Genomic DNA, 19,882 nt, shown 5'->3' with positions numbered 1-19,882 from the left:
CCAGACTGAAGGCAAAGGCTTGTCGCGATGACCTCAATCCGATTGGCTGTTCTGTGCACATGCGCAGTATTCTTCAGGAAGAAGAATTAGCACTTAGCTAACAAGCTGCTGTTAGAGCATGCCCTTGTGCTCAAAGCCGTTACGACGTTGCATTGTATAATAAACCTGAATTGTTCTTCTGTCTTGGTTGAGAAGAACTTTTGTCATCATGTCCCTGGCAGCGGAGGCTTTCGTTGGGCAAATAGCGGGTAAGGTGGCTAACCAGCAAGCTACGTCTAGCAATATCAGACTAGCCAGAATGGGCAACCTCAGTAGACGGCAGCCATCTAGCAAGCTAACTAGCACAGCTACGATGGGTTATTAACATTACAGGGCCTGAAGGTTGAAATGCTAATGTTTTACGTTTTTGACGCTTGTGTATCAAATTCCATTCACTGAAAGGACTTTGCTTTGATGTCCTTTACAGTAACGGTGCGTTTACAACCCGCATGCCATGAGGCTTGTTTGTAATGTGTCCCCATTGATAAAAGCCCATCCCCTTTAGCAGCCACCGTCTGACAGCACTGGATAAAGGACACTAGCTGTGCATTGGGAAGCAGGTGGTCATATTTACAAAGCTATTCAATATATAGACACTTTAATTACTTTGTTAAGCAGTCGTAACACGTCTGCACTCCTCGTTTATTTAGGTTAAACGTAAACTCATTCATTCTTCTATGTAACATTTACAGAATAACGTCAAGGTCAAGATCATATCACAATGTATAGTATTCTGATAGTATTCTTTATATTGCATCAGTAATATAAGGAGTCTTTTGCATTAGCTTGTATCACAACGCCATGCACGAGAATCAATAGGAACCCAAATCCTGAGAGGCAAATCCGTCCTTGTTTGTAACAGTACGGCCTTACAGAAGGACATAGCCGATAGATCATTACTCCGCAGTTTTCCCCCTCCCAGTATAGCTAACGATTCGCAGCTGTAAATACATGTACACTATGTATCTGCTGTCACGCTATGTAACCATACATAAACGTCCGGGTGAGCTCCTCTAACATAATCATGTTCTTCACAGCTGCAGAACCATGGCCGGAGAGCGCAACCCTTTACCAGCCGCTCAATGGTAAGAAAACATAGATCTAAAAGTCTCAGAATGAAAAATATGCGAAACGCAAATACAGTGTAAATGTTCTTCAGTAATCACTGTATGCTTGTTTACAGATGAACAGATCCTTCTCTCAGACAATGCCTCTTCTCTGGCCGTCCAGGTAGGATTGAGTTTACACACTTTAGCTGTAGCTTTATGTGAATGATTGCATTGTAAAGTGTTTACCATACAGTGCATGCTCTCTGATAAGTTGTGTTTGTCTTTGTGTTAGGCCTACCTGAAGATGTGTAGTCTGCCTGTAAGAGTGTCATGTCGTGTTAATGCAGAGTTCATGTCCCCATCGGGTGAGTGCTGCTGTGAGGGAACTGTTACACCCTCTCTTTCTCTCTCGTGTGCTTAGTCTATTTTTTTCTCCCACTCTTTCCTCTTCTCTCTCTCTCTGTTATACACACGCACAAACGCACACGTGCCTTAACGTTCTGTGATTGAGAGGGACACATGACTATCTCTGTGTTCTGAGACATATATTAGGAGTGTCTGTGTCGACCTCCCCTGTCACATTATGTGTTATGATTGAAGTTTATAACTCATCCAGTATGCCACGGCTCATGTGCTGTGCCCCCCCCGCTGTTTCTCCTGTAGGTAAAGTCCCCTTCATCCATGTAGGAAACCAGGTGGTGTCTGAGCTGGGTCCGATTGTCCAGTTTACCAAAGCAAAGGTAAAAGGCCATATGGAGTTTATCTGATCTACCCTTCCGTCTGTATGATGCATCACTCTCTCTTTTCTTCCCTTTCTTCTCCCACCGAATATCACCTCTGTTCATTTCATCCCTCTCTTCAGGGTTCTAATTTAGGGGTGCTAATACTGCTAGCTATAACTAGCTAAGAATAAATTAACTATTAGAAATGTTTACAGATAGTACCTGATGATGGTGGTTGCTTGCTATAGTGCAGTCTAGGTATATCTGTTGGATTTAATACTTTCTCTTGACCCGTTCACAACTTTTGGAACAACATTTTCAGAGACTGATGTTTATGTTGACATGTGATTTCTTAGTTTTCCCCCTCTCTACCTCAAAGGTCCCACCTTTGAAGGTTCTAGAATATCTTAGTAGCATAGATTTTAAAAAACATATTTAAGTTTCTATAACACTGGCCATTAAATAGCCTTAGTTGCTGAAATGGCCTTAAATTAAACAAACCTTCTCTACCTCTGCCAACCCTGTTCTATTTGCTCTCTCTCTGTTCTCTCCCCCCCTCTCTGCTCTATCCCTCTCTCTCTGTTCTCTCTCCCTCTCTCTCTGCAGGGCTTCTCTCTGAGCGAGGGGTTGGATGACGTCCAGAGGGCTGAGATGAAGGCTTATATGGAGCTGGTGAACAACATGCTTCTCACTGCGGAGGTATGGGTCACTCATACTGAACTGGGCCTGACCCGCTGTGCCCATTAAGGGTCACTCATACTGAACTGGGCCTGACCCGCTGTGCCCATTAAGGGTCACTCATACTGAACTAGGCCTGACCCGCTGTGCCTATTAAGGGAGAAAGAGTCCTAGGGACTGTATGCAGGGTTCCCACTGGTCATGGAATTTCTGGAATATCATGGAATTTTGGAAAGTCCATTCCAGACATGGAAAGTCAGGGAATTTTATTATTTTTGGGGCAAAGTTATGGAATATCAGGGAATTTTTCAATTTACTTGCCAAAATACATTAATACAAATATTTCCACACAGAACTGGTGCATATTTGGTAATTTGCTTTACCGCTTCCTTGAGTATCCCAACTTTGTTTATTCAATGCCTCTTTATTCATCTTTCACTCTAAAAAGTAAAATATTCTTGAATGCTACACATTAGTAAATAGTATTTAGTAAGTCATGGAAATTCTTTTTTTTTTTTTTGTCAGGGAAAAGTCATGGAATTTTATATTTGACTTAGAGTGGGAACCCTGTGTATGTGTTCAAGGATGTCTTTAAGTACAAAAAGCATTAAGTGCCAGTTGTTTATGTTGACATGACTAATACTGGGTGCAAGAGTACATGCCCCTATGCCTGACCATGTCTTTGTGTTTTTTTTCCAGCTTTATATCCAGTGGTGTGACGACACAACAGCAGCTGAGGTAACTGTCCATATGTACTGTATGCTGATGATGTATGCATGTTGTTTATGTTCATGATGCATACGTAAGGCGTTCCTAGCATCTGTAAAACAGACGACTTTACAGGTCAGTGAACAGGTCAGTTTACAGTGTGTGTCTGTGTGTCTGTGTGTCTGTCTGTGTGTGTCTGTGTCTGTGTGTGTGTGTGTGTCTGTGTTGTCTGTGTCGTGTTTGTGTGTGTGTGTTAGATTTCTCGGCCGAGGTACAGTAGCCCCTACTCCTGGCCTCTGAGCCACATCCTGGCCTATCAGAAGCAGTGGGAGGTGCGGCGGAAGATGAGCGCCATCGGTTGGGCAGGCAAGAGTCTGGAGCAGGTGAGTAAATGCTCCTCATACCTCTAGGTAAAAATCATTCAGCTCCGGTGTGAAGGTAGTGTAGTGGATAAGAAGCTGGGTTTGCATGCAGTAGCCTGAAAAGTTGTGGGTTCAATTCCCAGCTGCCACCATTGTGCGCTTGAGCAAAACACTTAACCCTGCTGCAGGGAGTCTGGCCCTGCAATTCATTGACATTTGTAAGTCGCTTTGGTTAAAAGAAAGATTAAGAAAGATAAAGCTTAGTTCGGTTCAACTGCTGTAATATTTAGCTCATGTCAGCACTGAATTGCAGAGCCAAACCTTAGAACTTTAGTGCTGTGATGTACGAGATTTATGAATGGGTGGTGTCTTATTCCCAGGTTTGTTTTTAATGGCTCATGCCTGTATGTGGATGGTAATCTATTCTGTGTGTGACTTGAATGACGGGTCTATGTCGGTGCTTTGTTCAGGTTTACGAGGATGTGAGTCAGTGTTGTCAAGCACTTTCACAGAGACTTGGTACCCAGCTCTACTTCTTCAATAAACAGTAAGACACACACACAGACACACACCCTAACAGTGGTTCTCAACCTTTTTTCAGTGATGTACCCCCTGTGAAATATTTTTTCAGCCAAGTACCCCCTAACCAGCGCAAAGCATTTTTAGTTGAGAAAAAAAGACAACAAAGCACTGAGCTTAAAACAGAGCACTGTGCCATCAGTGTCTAATTTATTAAACTTTGGAACGGATAAATATTAATATATGTATGTATGTATGTATGTATATTTTAAAATCTCACGTACCCCCATTTGAGAACCACTGCCCTAACATATGACGGACTCCATACCCGCTCCTGATGTCCCTTTAGTGATTGTTGTCCCTCTGCCCTTAGGCCCACGGAGTTGGATGCTCTTGTTTTTGGCCACATCTTCACCATCCTGACCACCCGGCTGACCAGTGACGAGCTCGCCGAACGGGTCAAGGTCTACAGCAACCTGCTGTCGTTCTGCAAACGCATCGAGCAGACCTTCTTCGAGGAATCTGACCAATCGCCAGGCTCCTCGCGTTACTCTAAAGGCCCCACCCTCACTTGAGGTTCTGTTCGGCCCGCTGCACAACGTTCCAAAATATCCTCAACCTTTCCAGCCGCCTCCTCCATCGCCGCCTCCTCCCGCCCGGAATGCCACACACTGAAGTCCCACAAAGGCAACCATAGCGCTTCTTTGTTGTAAAAATGCTTGGATGTAAACATATGTAATTCTTTTATTTGGTTGTTTTTTTTTTTTTTTTTTGCTGTTATCCTCCTCTTGTTGTACATGTACATGGAAAGTGCCTATCATTATTAAAAGTACACATCGCACCCGGAAAGATCTCTTTCTATTCTCGGTTCCCAAAATAGAAAATGTCTCAGCCTTGTGTTGGGCTCTGCTGGCTGCTGCCTTCCATGTTTAAATAGGTCACATCACAGACAATCAGTGCCCTCTGCTGGTACCCAGTGGAACAACCAATGGCCACAGTGATGATGCTGGCCTCTGGTGAGATTGTGAAAGCAAGAGTGAAATACAGCTGTCACTCTTAATCTTAGTTCATTCAGGTGTTGGTGAGTCATGATGATTCCATACTGTCAAATATTTGGATTTCAGTCTGTCACATTGTTTACAAAATGCAGCCTTAATTGTTTCAACATAAACTTGGTTGGTTAGTTCGACGCCACCCGTTGATGGAATTTTCGACTTAAAGTGGGCCTCCTCTCTAGTTAAGTTTCTTTGCAACTGCTAGTTGACCCTAGTTACGCGTTAAAGTTCTTTTCGAGGAGTGTGGTTCAGATTACCGAGTTATTGTAGGCCATTCTTTGCATATCTCCTCTCAGCTTGACAGCTTCGTGTTGGAGCACTAAAATGTACTCCTCCTCTGCGGCATGTGATCTGGAACTTATCAACCAACAGATAGTAAAAGTTTGAACTGAAGTCTCATTACTCGCCTATTGCACAATGCGCACATATCTCAGTGAAGCAACTACATTTTCTAAATTATGCCTTGGCTATAATGCAACATGTTCAGCGGGCTGAGGGGGTCTACTTCGATGCTCATTTTTCTGGATTTAAAACAGTCTGGTGCCCGATTGCCTGGCCTATAATGTTTTATGGGTTTCTTTCCTGGCGACCCTGTGATTTTCTTTTCCATCTGCAATAGCAGGCATTCAGACCTATAGGACTATCGGAAAGAGTATTTAGCATAGCCCTTCACTTTATGCCTACATAGTTGGACTAAACTGGTGTCAAAAGTTTCATTTGGTAAACATTTTCAGTCAGTCGACCTCTTCTCACATTCTCTATAGATCCCGCAAACTGGATTCCACAGACGGGACCCACTTAAGTCTTGCCAACCACAGATTGATCAAGCGCCGTTATGGCGAGGGAAGCATTTCCCACCCCGCATTCTGACAGGTACCTGACAAGAGCGTGAGGCTCTCACAACCTTTACCAAACTCGCGAGCCCCCATCTGTGCACCAAAGGGAGCTTTCTCTCTCTGCTGCGCGCGTCCACGAGTACGCGTTCACGGTTGGCAGCTCCACGTCGACATTCTTTGAGCAGCAGTGTGTAGCACCTCACCAGTTCTGCACAGAAGCACCGAGGACGGCCGACAAGAGCGATTCAACAGGATAAGACGAGCATACACCACGTCTGCATCGAACTTGAAAGCGCCCCGGACTCGAATCAGATCCCCCCGGTCCTTCGAATCCAAGCCGCAGGCTGCAGCTGGCTACAGACCGCGCGGTCACCGGTACTACAGGAAGACAGGTACGATAGATGTAAAACCTACCATATGCTGCCGAATGGGAATAGTTCCATCTCATTTTTATGGGTGGAAGTTGTGAATTGTTCAGTCTAAGCTGTTGCCCAGTAGAATTTGGTTTGTACATGTATAGTTGCCTCGTCTACTGTGGACTTATTTAACTGAAAAGTTTTTAAAGGGCAAGAAGTTGGAATGCTGACAATCACTGTCATTTTCTGCGGGCAGAGTTACAATTAAGTCCCAAACTAGCCTACTGCATCACAGTAATGGTCGTCATAAACAGTATGCCCAAACCAATGATTGTGTGTAACTTTGAGTGTTATTTAACCAAGTCACATATAGAAAAATGACTGAATCTGAAAACAGACACGTCAGCCTTTTCTTGACGGATAGGCTGACTGCCTCCCCCCCAAATTGTTAACCTCACAGGCTCAACCTTGAGGTCTGACACGTGTTAGTTTAGAATTGAGATAACGATAAACACGCCGGTGTAGCAGGTAGAGTTCTCTAAGTGCTATGTGAATACCACAGCGCATACTTCTGGGATGGCAGAGGCTCCTGCTAACAATTTTAATATTTTGTAAATTTTAATGGTTTTCATTGAAAGAGTCCTAGTACACACAGGTAATCTTTTCAGAGATAATTGCGTGAGCAGCTGTTTCAGTTTGAATACCAGTACACACATTTTATAGAAATAAACTAAAGTCTTTTTGTCTGTGTCTCTTCAAGCACTTGTTTGTTGACAGAAGCGCCCACAAAACCGTGTGTTTTCGGTTTTTCTTTGATTTCAGGGTGTCCATAAGGGTCTTCAGGCTGCAACATCTGGTCTTTCCTGGTGTGTGTGTGTGTGTGTGTGCACTAGAGAGAGAGAGAGAGAGAAACTGGCTCTCCAGGTGAAGTTCTGTGATTCACTCAGACTCTTGAGTGTGTATGCAGTCAGTGCATTACAGAACTTTGCCTTGAGAGCTGCCCTTCTCCAGCAGTCAGTCGGTCATCGGATTGGCGTCTGCGGAGGAAGCAAGAACGCATTTCCACATCTCTGGCTGCCACCAATTAAACTGCTTTCAACCAGCCTGCCTCTCATCACATCTTCTCTGCATCCGTCTCCTTATACACACACACACACACACACACACACACACACACACACACACACACACACACACACCCATCACACCATTCCTGTCTCATTTTGCCTTTGTGTCTCCCTGCTGCTTCATACACAGTCAGCAATATTTCTCTTCCTAGTCAGTGCTCAACTTTCCCCCAGACATGCTGAATCCCAAGTGTTGCTATACTGTCATATCATATGTCAGTATACTGATGATCATTAATGGTGCATTTGAATGGGTATTAATGTGTTATAAGCCTATGAGGTAAGAGGTTGACCTTGGACTGGACAGGGATGGACTGCATTGGGTCAGCAGTGAATATTATCGGTCAAGGAAACCTTCTCCAGATCTGCACTGAATCCTCTCGGCTCTCGAGGTTCCAAATGTCAGAAGAACAATGTCACCCTGTGGTTTTTTAAAAGGAGATGGATACAGAAAGTCTGTTTTGTCTGCTGAAGGAGTCAGGCAAAATTCCTAGGTAAAAATCTGTATTTGTGCAGTTATTTCTTGTGGTGACTGTATTCACAAAATCCTGAGATTAATGCTTTAGTTTGCTATGAAATAAACATTAACTTTGTTATTCACTAAAAAGTATAGATTCAGTACCTTGGAGCTTTTTATTCCATTCTTTAGTTTTTTTGTTTGTTTTACTCCTGGTGCTGCAACATCTCTTGGTATATTTTGATGTATGTGTGGAAGAAATTTTCAAGAGTCTTATCTTTAGCATTTGCAAAGGAAATCAATATGACTGACTTTTTAAAATGGTGCATGTAGGCTTACTCATGTTTCTCAATGAGGCTTTTATTTGAACAGAGAGGGAGCCATATGATGAAATACATAACTCTTTAAGAATGCACGCCAATTTAAGCCATTTAATAATGCACAAAAATTGAACAGTTTTAGCAGTCATAACAACTTTACGGCTAAAATGCTGGAAATCTTGGAGATCTCTTCCAAGAGCATTGTAAATCATTTAGGCAGCATTCAGATGTTGCTCGCTTGTCCAATATCATCTTTGTGCAGTAGGTGGCGCCATATCCTACAAGCGCAGCTCACAGGAATCAAAGTTACTCTTCAAACACTTGTTGATCATTCTCCAGTTTGTTGTTGTCCAGTAGCTGCTGTCATCAGCTGGCCGCGGGTTTCAAGAGGTTGTAGCGGGACTCTTAAATCAAATATCGCGGTGCTAGTTTGCCCATCTTTCTGCAGATTAACCAGGTTGGCTTTGTTCGAGAAATAAAACGCGTTTTATGTATCATATAAAGTGGCAAGAACGTGACCATGAGTTTGTTGTTGATCAGCTCGATAAATCGGCTCTTAAAGGAAATACCAGATTGCCAGCATTGCTAATGTCAGCTATCTCTAGGTCGGTCGGGTTTGGTAACGATAGCAAGCTTAGGAGGTGTGTGTCCTTTGAGTTTTAATAAGACCTAAATCCTTGTCCTTGATCGTAACTCAGTAAATAGCGTAGGAGTCTAGCACCTACCGTTAGCTAGATTAGCTAATCTCTGCTAACGTTTGAATTGTTCAGCCATTAAAAGGCGTAAGGGTACCCTATGCTATCAAGCTAAGGTTGGACAACTATCGTATTTCATACACGTTAACCGAGTAAACATGCCACCCAAAAAACATAGGAACCCGTCGGTGAATATTTCTAGCTCGATAGAGTCTGAAGATTTCAGTTTGGAGACGACGGTACCCACGGAGGACATCTCGTCATCAGATGAAAAGGACAAATCGCAGAAAATCAAACAAATCATTGAGCGAAAAGAGCTGCTGCACAACCTTCAGCTTCTGAAAATAGAGTTGTCTCAGAAAAACCTCATTATTGATAACCTGAAAGTCGACCACTTGACAAGGGTAAGTCTATAATAGTCTATAGATTTAGGTGGTACATGAATAAAATACAGATATGGAACCTCGTGAACCATCATAGTTGCTAGTTTACACGATTAATGTAGGATACACGACTACACAAACACATGCTGAATTAATTATTTGCTGAAATGTTTTTTTATGATCAGACGGAGGAATTGGAGGAGCGGCTGAATGATGCTTTGCACCAGAAGCAACTGCTGGCACTTCGGCTGGACAGCCAGCTGAAAATGCAACAGGATGATAACAGGTCTGACATAATAGTATAAAATATAATAACATAAAGTCTCACTTGGCCTCTGGCTTTGTCTGTTGGTATGATTCACGAGAAAGTAGTATTAAACTCGGAGTTCAAAGAGGAAAATGAGTCAGGCTCAAACAAGTCCCTGTAATTGTAAGGTCTTTATAGAGTTTGTCCATCAGTGTTGGGCAAGTTACTTCAAAATCGTAATGTATTATGTATTACTTATTACTATCATTTCAAAGTAATTTGTTACATTATAATATTACTGCCTCTGAATTGTAAGGCATTACACTACTATTGTATTACTTTTAAGTTACTTTTACCAAAATATCTAGAAATATGGATTTGGAATTCTAAATGCAGTTTATTATGCTCAATGCAGCTCATTTCACTTCTAATGGAGGGCGATGTGGTATAACATAATGACTAAGCTAGGCTTAAGGCAAACAACAGTAGAATGCAATAGGCGCAGTGATGGCTCATGATGCAATACAAGGAACAATCATAGCCAGATTTTTTTTTTAAGCAGACAAAAGGTCGAAGTCTGGTCAATTGTGATAGAAATGCTGTAACTTTAGCCCACTACCTGTATATTGTAACCCAAAACTTAAAGACATGTCAAGATACACAGTGCCGCTGCTGGCCATTTTGGTGCCCTAACTGGTGAAATACAATATTAACCTAAGTATGTCATCATATGGCCAACTATAAAGATGTAATCTGCCTGTTCCCAGGGATGGGTAGTATTTCTGAAACATGTAATATGTATTTCAAATACAAAATAGTATTTTGTCATTTGTATTTTATTGGGTTGAAGGAAATGGCTCTGTATTTTGTATCAGGCAGCAATGGTTTATTTTTATTGCAATCAGCTAATGTGAGAACAGCTGTGTTCAAAGACACTCACAGCTTTTCAGTGATGACGCCTATTGTTGATGCATCAGCTCTGGTCTGAAGCACTGGTGTGAAGTCATACGCAAGTTTACCTGTGCAAGTTCACATAAGGACACCGACAAAGGCAACCATGTCCTATTGTCTCCATGCCAATCTTTAACAGAAAAAGTGTTATATCTCAATGAACCACAATGACATCAATAGATGGTAATAGTGCAGCAGATTAATGGCATATTTCAAGAGAATCGTTCAAATTGGTATAGAAGCATGAACTTTTGCACAGATACTCTCTAAGGGTCACTTTTTGGGAAAAAGGCGCTGGCCACCCAAAAATTCAACATGGCGGCCATTTTTTCAAGATGGCCGCTATTTCTGTTAAATGTCATTGTCAATTGTTCAAACAGTGATGTAGGCATAACATTTTGTTGTGCTTACATGTGCTTGTCCCTCAAAAATTCACGATGGCAACCATTTTTCAAGATGGCTGCCATTTCTCTTGAATCCTTACATCAATTTTTCAAATGGTGATGCTAGATGTAGTTAGATAGCCGCACCTTGAATTCAATCTTGAATTTCCCCTGGGGATCAATAAATATCTATCTATCTATCTATCTATCTACCTGAATTGACAGGTTGTGCCAGCACGGGAGAGCCGAGCCAAGACAACACATGACTTGTTCATGTATGCTTACCTGGAAGGTGTACAGATCACACGGGACTTAAATGGCACTGGATGAATGATCTGGTGTAGGTGACCCGAACCTAGTTGTATCCCATACTTGAATGTGTACTATGTCTATGATTGAGGTGGTAAAAGGATAACCCCTCGGCCTTAATTAGACAACAATCCCTCAAAATGGCAAATGAAAATCCCATGTCAGCCAAGAGATCAACTGATTGAATGAAATGTTGTCTTTGTCAGACAGACACAAAGGAACCCCTCCTATCACCACCTACCCATCATGTTTCTCTATAAAATGATTGCCACCAACATTCCACTCTTTCACAATAGTGACCTAGAGATCCTTGAGAAGTTTGTGGTCCTGCTGTATGATCGATCAAGCACAGCTGTCAGTGTAGATGAGGCTAGACTTGACATGTTTGCCCGAAAGCAGAGGCCATATGAAGCCATTCCTCCAACAAGCGCAGCTCTGCTTCAACACACTAAACGTGCTGCATATCAGGCAGGCTGCATATGGGTCAAGCAACCCAGTGTCAGTCAGAAGCAGAGTCCTGCTGACTGGAGATAAAAAAAAGCTTGGTGAACAATGGGGGGTCTTCTGGACAGCAAATGCACCAGTTGCACAAAGTTGTGAACAGCTAGCCAAGTGTGGCTGCAAATCAGAGTGCCGTGGAGGATGCAAATGTTTTAGATTGGGTTTCACTTGCACAGAACTGTGCAATTGCAAATGTGAATAAAAAAGTAAGTTTGCAGTGGGCGAGAGCCGATTTCCTGATTCTGGACCATGATGTATATGAACAACTTCCTGGATATGTTGCCCCCAATACAACACTTGCTGACTGCCAAGCAGGGAGGCATTGGCTACCATTTTTAACAGTCTTTATTATGACTTGACAGGGCACAACCTCTCAAGCTCAGGCTGGACACTCTAACCACAAGGCCTTTGAGCTGGTAAAATTAAATTTATGTTATTTTTTAAAAAAAATAATTTTATGTTATTTTTTCAATCCTTCCTTTTAACTCAGTCCCAACAGAGTACACTATTAAAGCAACACTCAATTTTCACTTTGCAATTGCCTTTTTCTAAAAGTGTGGCCGTTAGAATATTTTTGCTCACATGCATGTGTGCATCAGTGTACATACTACCGAAATGACAGCCATCTTGGAAAAGGTCTCCATCTTGATTTTTTTATTGGCCATCCAAAAAGTGGCCTTAACAGAATATTTGTGGCATATTTTCTGTATCACTTTTTGGAAACAGTGGCAATGAACATAGGACAGGAATGGCAGCCATCTTGAAAAATGGTTTTCCTGAATTTTTGAGTGACACATACCTTTTCCCAAAAGAGTGTTCCTTGAAGAGTATTTCTGCCTAATTTTATGCTTGCATCACCATTTGAACAATTGAAATGATTAATATTCGACAGGAATGGTGGCCATCTTTAAAAATGGCGGCCATCTTGAATTTTTGAGGGACAAGCATATTTTTCCCATTAACATTTCCTTTAGAGAGTATTTGTATCAAATTATATGCTTAGATCACTATTTGAATAATTGATATAATAAGCATTGAATAGCAATGGCGGCAATCTTGAAAAATGGCCGCCATATTGAATTTTTGAGTGGCCAGCGCCTTTTTCCAAAATAATGACCCTTAGAGAATATCTGTGCCAAATTTCATGCTTCTACACCAAAGTGAACGATTTTTTTACTAATCTGCTGCACTATAAGGTGTTGAGTGTGTTTGAATTCCCTTCCTTGTAGCATCCTTTTCTGCATTCCACAGTGGGAATTCCCTTCCTTGTAGCATCCTTTTCTGCATTCCACAGTGGGAATTCCCTTCCTTGTAGCATCCTTTTCTGCATTCCACAGTTAATTAAATAACAATTATATTTCCTTATTAGCTGCATACTTGAGGTTGGAGATAGTAAGGTATATCAAGTTTCTCACATACTGGAACTTCAAGATACATAGCCTTATGTAGCCTTATAAGATTTTCTTATTCAGTTCTGCACTAGACTTGAATTACGAAATTCGGCACAGATACACAATTATGATTTTGGCCTATTGATTATAATGTGGTTAATTGAAAGCTCTGTCAGTCGTTTTGGATAAGCATCAGGTAGATGACTAAATGTAAATTCTTGAATTATTCTTCTGATCACACTACATGAACTTGCATACGGTATACTATTTGGTATGACGGGCCAAATTGTATTGTTTTTTACTGTATTAATAGGCTAAATGTTTGGGATAAAAAAAAAAAGCTTTTTTTGCAGTGCTTCCATACTTCCTTGAAAAAAGTATTTTGAGTATTTTCTAAAATACAAAAATACTGTATTTTATTTTGCTACATATGGTTACTGTATTTTGTTATACATTATTATGATACATTATTATTATTTTGCTATTATTTTGATACATTAAAAATGAGGGTATTAGGTATTTTATTTTGAAATACATTCTGATGTATTTTTGCCCATCCCTGCCTGTTCCCAGCATTAGCACAACACTTTGCGATGGTTAGCTTATGCTAGGCCTAAGTGACTGACCTATCTGGGTGCGTTTGGAGATGCCTGATGAAATCAGAAGTTGTTGAATAGGCATAATTTATCCTGGTGCCACACACCTTGCATGTAGCTGTTCGCTTATTTCCTCTGTGCACAAAGTTTTTGTAACCAAAAGTAATGATAAAAGGCACAACTCCGGAGGATTTCTCGCCATGGTCAATGTATTTATGTCTGTGAGTGTGCGCACATAGCGCATGCGTTACATTGCACATTATGGCAAAGGGGCCATGCCGCTCGTTATACGTTTCACAAAGTATATGTATCAGTAAAATAAAATAGAAATGCATGAATAAATGTAGATTAAAAAGCAATAATTGCATGAAATACAGCTTGTTCAGGAGTCTCGAAGCTCGAGTCCGAGTCAAGTCTGAAGTCTTTTGAGTGGAGTCGCAAGTCAAGTCTGAAGTCACTGTTTTTGCGACCTAAGTCCAAGTCCCCATCTTTTTTACATTTCTATCCCTTCATTTTCTTTAATTCAAGTTCACAGCACGAAGCTGACATGAAGATCATTTATGCTTTATCAAGAATTAAAAAGATTAGCGTGGCACCGCTCTAGATGTGTCATTAAATTTCGTGAGGTATAGAGATCTTTCGGTTTCACACACAACGTGCTCTTAACTGTTCTTCATATCCTAGTTGTCTCTGACAAATTGAAAATAATGAGCGTATAGGCTTATGTCCATCGAAATCAGTTGCAGCCAGCCACAGTCATCTTCAACCAGTAACAGGAGATAATGCTCTGCTATTTGCACAGTTGTTTGCGAATATGTATCAAAACATAACACCACTTAATTTCAGGTTAAAATGCATTGTAATGTGCGTTACTGAAGTTTGTACCGAGTAAAATATTACCCAATTGTTTTTTGTAATGCCTTACATTACCGCGTTACAGCAAAAAGCAATATATTACAGTAATTACATTACTTTTGTAACACCTTACTCCCAACACTGTTGTCCATACATGCTTTGCAGCATTCTTGTCCTGTTGTACACTCTGTTGTACACTGTCACATTCAATTCATAAAATGTCTACATTTACTTCAATTGTTCTGTTCACTTTAGATCAAGAAACAATTTTTCATTTCAGTGGTTTTACCTAGTTTTATAGCCTAGAAATCTAGACGCACCCTAGCGGCGGCAAATTAATTTGCTCAGCCTGTACGTCTGGTATCAAACCATAGGGATTTCTTTTGGCTGGCCTTGGTGGGCGCCATCCAATCACAGTGCTCTATTTTGTTAGAGAGTCTTAAGGCGGGCTTAACAGGATGACGACTGTCCTGCGACGGTGAACAACAAGGAAGGTGGCTATGGCAAACAAAGAGCGGTTGTTTGATTCGGCGTTGGTGTCAACTTTGGAGGAGTTGGACTTGTGCTTTTCTTTGAAAGTTGAGCAACACAATGCACTTAAGTCATTCCTTTCAAAGAAGGATGTTTTGCCGCTTTGCCGAATCGGATACGGATATGGTCGTGGCCTATTGCATGCCTAGGGCCATTGCATGCCTAGGCACATGCCTAGGCAGTATTGCATGCCTAGGCAGTATTGCATGCCTAGGCAGTATTGCATGCCTAGGCAGTATTGCATGCCTAGGCAGTATTGCATGCCTAGGCAGTATTGCATGCCTAGGCAGTATTGCATGCCTAGGCAGTATTGCATGCCTAGGCAGTATTGCATGCCTAGGCAGTATTGCATGCCTAGGCAGTATTGCATGCCTAGGCAGTATTGCATGCCTAGGCAGTATTGCATGCCTAGGCAGTATTGCATGCCTAGGCAGTATTGCATGCCTAGGCAGTATTGCATGCCTAGGCAGTATTGCATGCCTAAGCAATATATTACAGTAATTACATTACTTTTGTAACACCTTTTTACTCCCAACACTGTTGTCCATACATGCTTTACAGCATTCTTGTCCTGTTTGTACTCTGTTGTACACTGTCACATTCAATTCATAAAATAATTCGAGATGATTTCAATTGTTCTGTTCACTTTAGATCAAGAAACAATTTTTCATTTTCGATGGTTTTACCTAGTTTTATAGCCTAGAAATCTAGACGCACCTAAGCGGCGGCAAATTAATTTACTCAGCCTGTGCGTCGGTATCAAACCATAGGATTTTCTTTTGACCCCGGCCTGGACGCCATCAATCACAGTGCTCTATTTTGTTAGAGAGTCTTAAGGCGGGGGCTTAACAGGATGGCTGACTGTCCTGACACGGTGAATAACAAAGGAAGGGTGGCTATGGCAAACAAAGAGCGGTTGTTTGATCTCGGCGTTGGTGTCAACTTTGGAGAGTTGGACTTGTGCTTTTCTTTGAAAGTTGAGCAACACAATGCACTTAAGTCATTCCTTTCAAAGAAGGATGTATTTGTCGTTTTGCCGACCCGGATACGGATATGGTCGGATATGGTTTTATATTGCATGCCTAGGCAGTATTGCATGCCTAGGCATGTTTCTATCATCCTGTGTATCTTGAGACATGTCCTAAACTAATCGACCCATCGTGGATAGAGTGAGTGTCACCAGGTCCGCTCAGAATGCCTGTCTGGAGAAGTGTGCTTCCATCATTGCCCATGGCCATTTCAACTGGTTATATTTAACTAATGAACTAATTTAATATATAGACTGTTGTTGTGTTGTTTTTGTTTGTTTGTTATGTCTTAATTTAATTTAATATAAATAAACACTTGCTTACTTCCATCCGCTGTGTGAGATAGGAAGCAGCAGGCCCTGCGTAAGCAGGATATGGACGCCATCTTGCTGCGGCAGAAGCAGCTGGAGGAGACCAACCGGCAGCTGGGAGAGAAGGCTGGGGATGTGCGCCGCTGCCTGCACCACCTGGAGCTCACCGAGGAGCGCTACCTGGAGCTCAGGGAGCTGCCCGAGGACAAGCTCTCCATCTCGGAGTATGTGGCGGTAAGCAGCAGCAGTAGCAATCATTTTACTTAAGTGTGTGCGGAGGTTTACTCTTACCCAGATTTATCCCAAGACCACATACTTGGGATAAATGCAACAGTTGAAATAACGTGTAAATACCCCCCAGAACAAAAGCTGTGATGAAGCCAACTGCCATCCAGGGTTAGCAGGCTAAGGCGCGGATGGGGCCTGTAGCTTGTGGGAGATCTCTCAGCCAAACTGTCACATATTTGAGAGTCAAGTCAAGTTTATTTGTATAGCGCATTTTTATATTCAATGTGCTTTACATAAACAAAAGCAAACCGCAATAGCTAATAAAATCATAGAAGGGCAATAGTCAAATAATAGTTTAAAAAGTAAAGAATAAAAAAGGAACATAAAATACTCAGGGTAATAGAACATAAGAGGACCAACGGAAATGGAGCTGTCCCTACAGAGGGGTCTGTGTGGCTTACCTGCTGTGTTTTTTTTAAGGGCGGTGGTAGTGTAGTGGTTAAGGAGCTGGGCTAGCGTGTAGTAGCCTGAAAGTTGTAGGTTCAATTCCCGGCTTCCACTGTTGCCTTTGAGCAAGGCACTTAACCCCAAGTTGCTCCGGGGACAATGTGATCCCTTGTAATATAGCTGACATACTTTGGTCAAGAAGTGTCTGCTAAATGAAATGTAATGTAATGTAATGTTTTTACCTTGTGCAGGTGCGCTTCTATGAGGTTGTGACCCCTCTGAGATCCCTGGTGACGGAACTTCAGGGGAGGAAGAATGCCCTGTCGGAGGACGTGGAGAGCAACAGGGGGCAGCTGAAGTCTCTCATGGAGGTACAGAGCATACTCATTTTTTAAAATATGTATTTATTTACCCTTTATTCAACCAGGGATAGAACACCTATAAGCACCAGATAGATGAAAGCTGGCTAGCCCAGTCACCAAAGCGTTCTGGAATGTGTCACACCGTGAGGGAGAAAATCCCACCACCACCGCCTTCTCTTCTCTCTCTGTCTCTCTCTCCCTCCCTCTCTCTCTCTCTCCCTCTCTCTCTCCCTCCCTCTCTCTCTCTCTTCTTCACCTCTGCCCTCTTTCCTCTCCCTTGTCATCTCCGTCTTGTCACCCCCCCCCACACACACACTCCGCCCTGTAGAGTTATGAGGAGGAGAGGAGGCTGCGGACAGAGCTGGAGCTCAGGAGCCAGCGTCTGACCCTGGAGTTGGCCGACAGCAAGCAGCTCATTCAGGAGGGCGACTACAAGCGGGAGAACTATGACCGCATCAGACGGTGAGTGCTCTCTGTTGCCCTCATGTGGCCAAACAGGGTACTGCATCGCACAGGATACAGCGTGAGGGACACAGGAGTGAACCTGCCTGCTTCTGTTGGCTTGGTGCACACTGCTCATTGTTCCTTGTGAGGCCACTGATCCCTGATTAAATTCAGGAAATAGACTTTGTTGTGCTCTGTCAATTATATTAGATTAATGATATTCACCAGATCATTAAAAAAAGAGAGAGAGAGTGAATCTCGATGAAGTCAGATTAGTTTCTTAATTCACAAGTAAATTTTACACGATTCCTACAAACAAACAAAACTATAATCACATAAATAAACAGTAGTTTATACAGACCGGCTTATGACCCGAAGGTGGGCGGGTGAGATTTACAGGTAATATTGCGGGTTGCGGGTGGGTCGGGTCAAATTCGTTAGGAAGCAACATTCTGGGTTAACATATTCATGTGTGTGTGCAGTAGTTTAAAGTGAGACTTCTCCCTTCTGTTCCTCTCTCCTTCTCTGTCTCTGTCTCTGTCTCTGTCTCAAATGCACATGCACACCAGAATTGATCGGATTCAAAACTAGCCCATCGTAGGGGACAAAGCCTATATATCCATATAATAAAATGAAACAGTAGTTTCTAATTATCCAGATGATGGCCTAAATTAGCTTCTATTTCATAAAACACCTGATGAAAGCGAACGGATAACATTTAGATCCTAACCACGATGATCTGGCAATGCCCTAGTTGCTCAGCTCACTCTTTCCACACACTCCACAGACGTCTACACTAGCCTGTAGGCTAATGAAGTTTAGTTGAATTAGTCTATAGCATGGCCTAATATTGTGCCTAATATTGTGCAGCCAAAGTCATCCTGGTCTTCTTATTAATTTACGATTGCGTTTTATGAGTGTTTTCTCTAAGTTGTAGTTGGTAGCCTAGCGCTTAGGACAGGTTACACCAAGCTTATTTGATGGCCAGCAAGAAGAGTAATATCGGCATGCTGCTTTGCATTTTAAGGCATGTGTTTGAGAGAGAGAGAGAGAGAGAGAGAGAGAGAGGGAGAGGGAGAGAGTGGAGAGAGAGGAGAGAGAGAGAGAGAGAGAGAGAGAGAGAGAGGGAGGGAGAGAGGGAGAGAGAGAGAGGGAGGGAGGGAGGGAGGGAGGGAGGAGAGAGAGGAGAGAGAGAGAGAGAGAGAGAGGGAGGGAGGGAGGGGAGGAGGAGAGAGGAGAGAGGAAGAAGAGAGAGAGAGAGTGGAGAGAGAGTGGAGAGGAGAGGAGAGAGAGGGAGGGAGGGAGGGAGGGAGGGAGGGAGAGAGAGATGCAGAGGGACTGTTTTAGACAAGACTACATTGACTGCATTTATTTATTAGCCTACATTAATATCTTGTGAAGTAAAGTAACATTATCATGGCTACATGATATTGATGCAACCACGTTAGGCCTACTTATCGTTCAAATGATGGTCGGGTCAGGTTCGGGACGGATTGGATCTCCAAAATGGGTTGGGCGGGCGTGGGTTATAAAAAAACACCGACCTGCGCATCACTCATAAACAGTGTTCTATTTATTTACAGACTGATAAATCTGCTTTTTCAAACCACTAGCCATTCATGCGCATCCCTGCATGCATCATTTTTGGACGCAGTTTGATACACAAATGCTTTTTTGTCAAAATCTATGTCCATGCAGCCTATCGGATGTCTCTTTCAATTTCGGCCAATCACATGAGCGTTAATTCAACATATATTTGTGAATGAAGACGTTTATCTCACTCCATAGGTCTCAACTGCACTTCGCAAAAAACATTCAACATGACCAATAGGAATTCTGTGGAATATTTCATCAGCAGGCAATTCCGTGCAGTGGCCAGTAGGGGGCGCCATCGTCCTCCTTATAACACAGTGTGGGCCCACAGGGCTGCCCTGTTGCTGGGACACACCTGAGCAGTCAGGCGGCAGGTGGAGCAGTCAGGCGGCTGGTGGA

The 19,882-nt window shown here is 42.4% G+C and overlaps 2 protein-coding genes across 3 annotated transcripts in view; both read left to right on the top strand.

The window, feature by feature from the left end:
- Positions 1-64: 64 nt before the first annotated feature.
- Positions 65-4,926, top strand: mtx2 (metaxin 2). Its single transcript, XM_048234484.1, has 10 exons — positions 65-248; positions 1,077-1,124; positions 1,223-1,269; positions 1,381-1,453; positions 1,752-1,828; positions 2,417-2,509; positions 3,188-3,226; positions 3,454-3,579; positions 4,029-4,105; positions 4,451-4,926. Exons 1-10 carry the CDS (start codon positions 209-211, stop codon positions 4,650-4,652), a joined length of 822 nt encoding a protein of 273 aa, XP_048090441.1. The 5' UTR covers positions 65-208; the 3' UTR covers positions 4,653-4,926.
- A 3,625-nt stretch (positions 4,927-8,551) lies between these two features.
- pibf1 (progesterone immunomodulatory binding factor 1) overlaps positions 8,552-19,882 on the top strand; it is a 72,675-nt gene continuing 61,344 nt past the window's right edge. Inside the window, exons 1-5 of one of the 2 annotated variants that reach the window (XM_048234447.1) lie at positions 8,552-9,327; positions 9,492-9,592; positions 16,445-16,643; positions 17,336-17,455; positions 17,775-17,908. In XM_048234447.1, coding sequence (XP_048090404.1) covers positions 9,082-9,327; positions 9,492-9,592; positions 16,445-16,643; positions 17,336-17,455; positions 17,775-17,908 — 800 coding nt within the window. In that variant the 5' untranslated portion in view covers positions 8,552-9,081. The remainder of the gene's footprint in view (positions 9,328-9,491; positions 9,593-16,444; positions 16,644-17,335; positions 17,456-17,774; positions 17,909-19,882) is intronic. The other variant, XM_048234448.1, reaches the window with a different exon arrangement.

Source organism: Alosa alosa, chromosome 23 (genome assembly GCF_017589495.1).
Source record: "Alosa alosa isolate M-15738 ecotype Scorff River chromosome 23, AALO_Geno_1.1, whole genome shotgun sequence".
Classification (NCBI taxonomy): domain Eukaryota; kingdom Metazoa; phylum Chordata; class Actinopteri; order Clupeiformes; family Clupeidae; genus Alosa; species Alosa alosa.
Note: the sequence above shows the minus strand (reverse complement) of the source record. Positions and strands in the feature narration are given on the sequence as shown.

Bases quoted from the DNA above. Each gene is read 5' to 3' on its own strand.
- mtx2 (XM_048234484.1), top strand. From the start codon at position 209: ATGTCCCTGGCAGCGGAGGCTTTCGTTGGGCAAATAGCGG. The intron at 1,270-1,380 runs GTAGGATTGAGT...TCTTTGTGTTAG, and splicing joins CCTCTTCTCTGGCCGTCCAG to GCCTACCTGAAGATGTGTAG. The intron at 1,829-2,416 runs GTAAAAGGCCAT...CTCTCTCTGCAG, and splicing joins TCCAGTTTACCAAAGCAAAG to GGCTTCTCTCTGAGCGAGGG.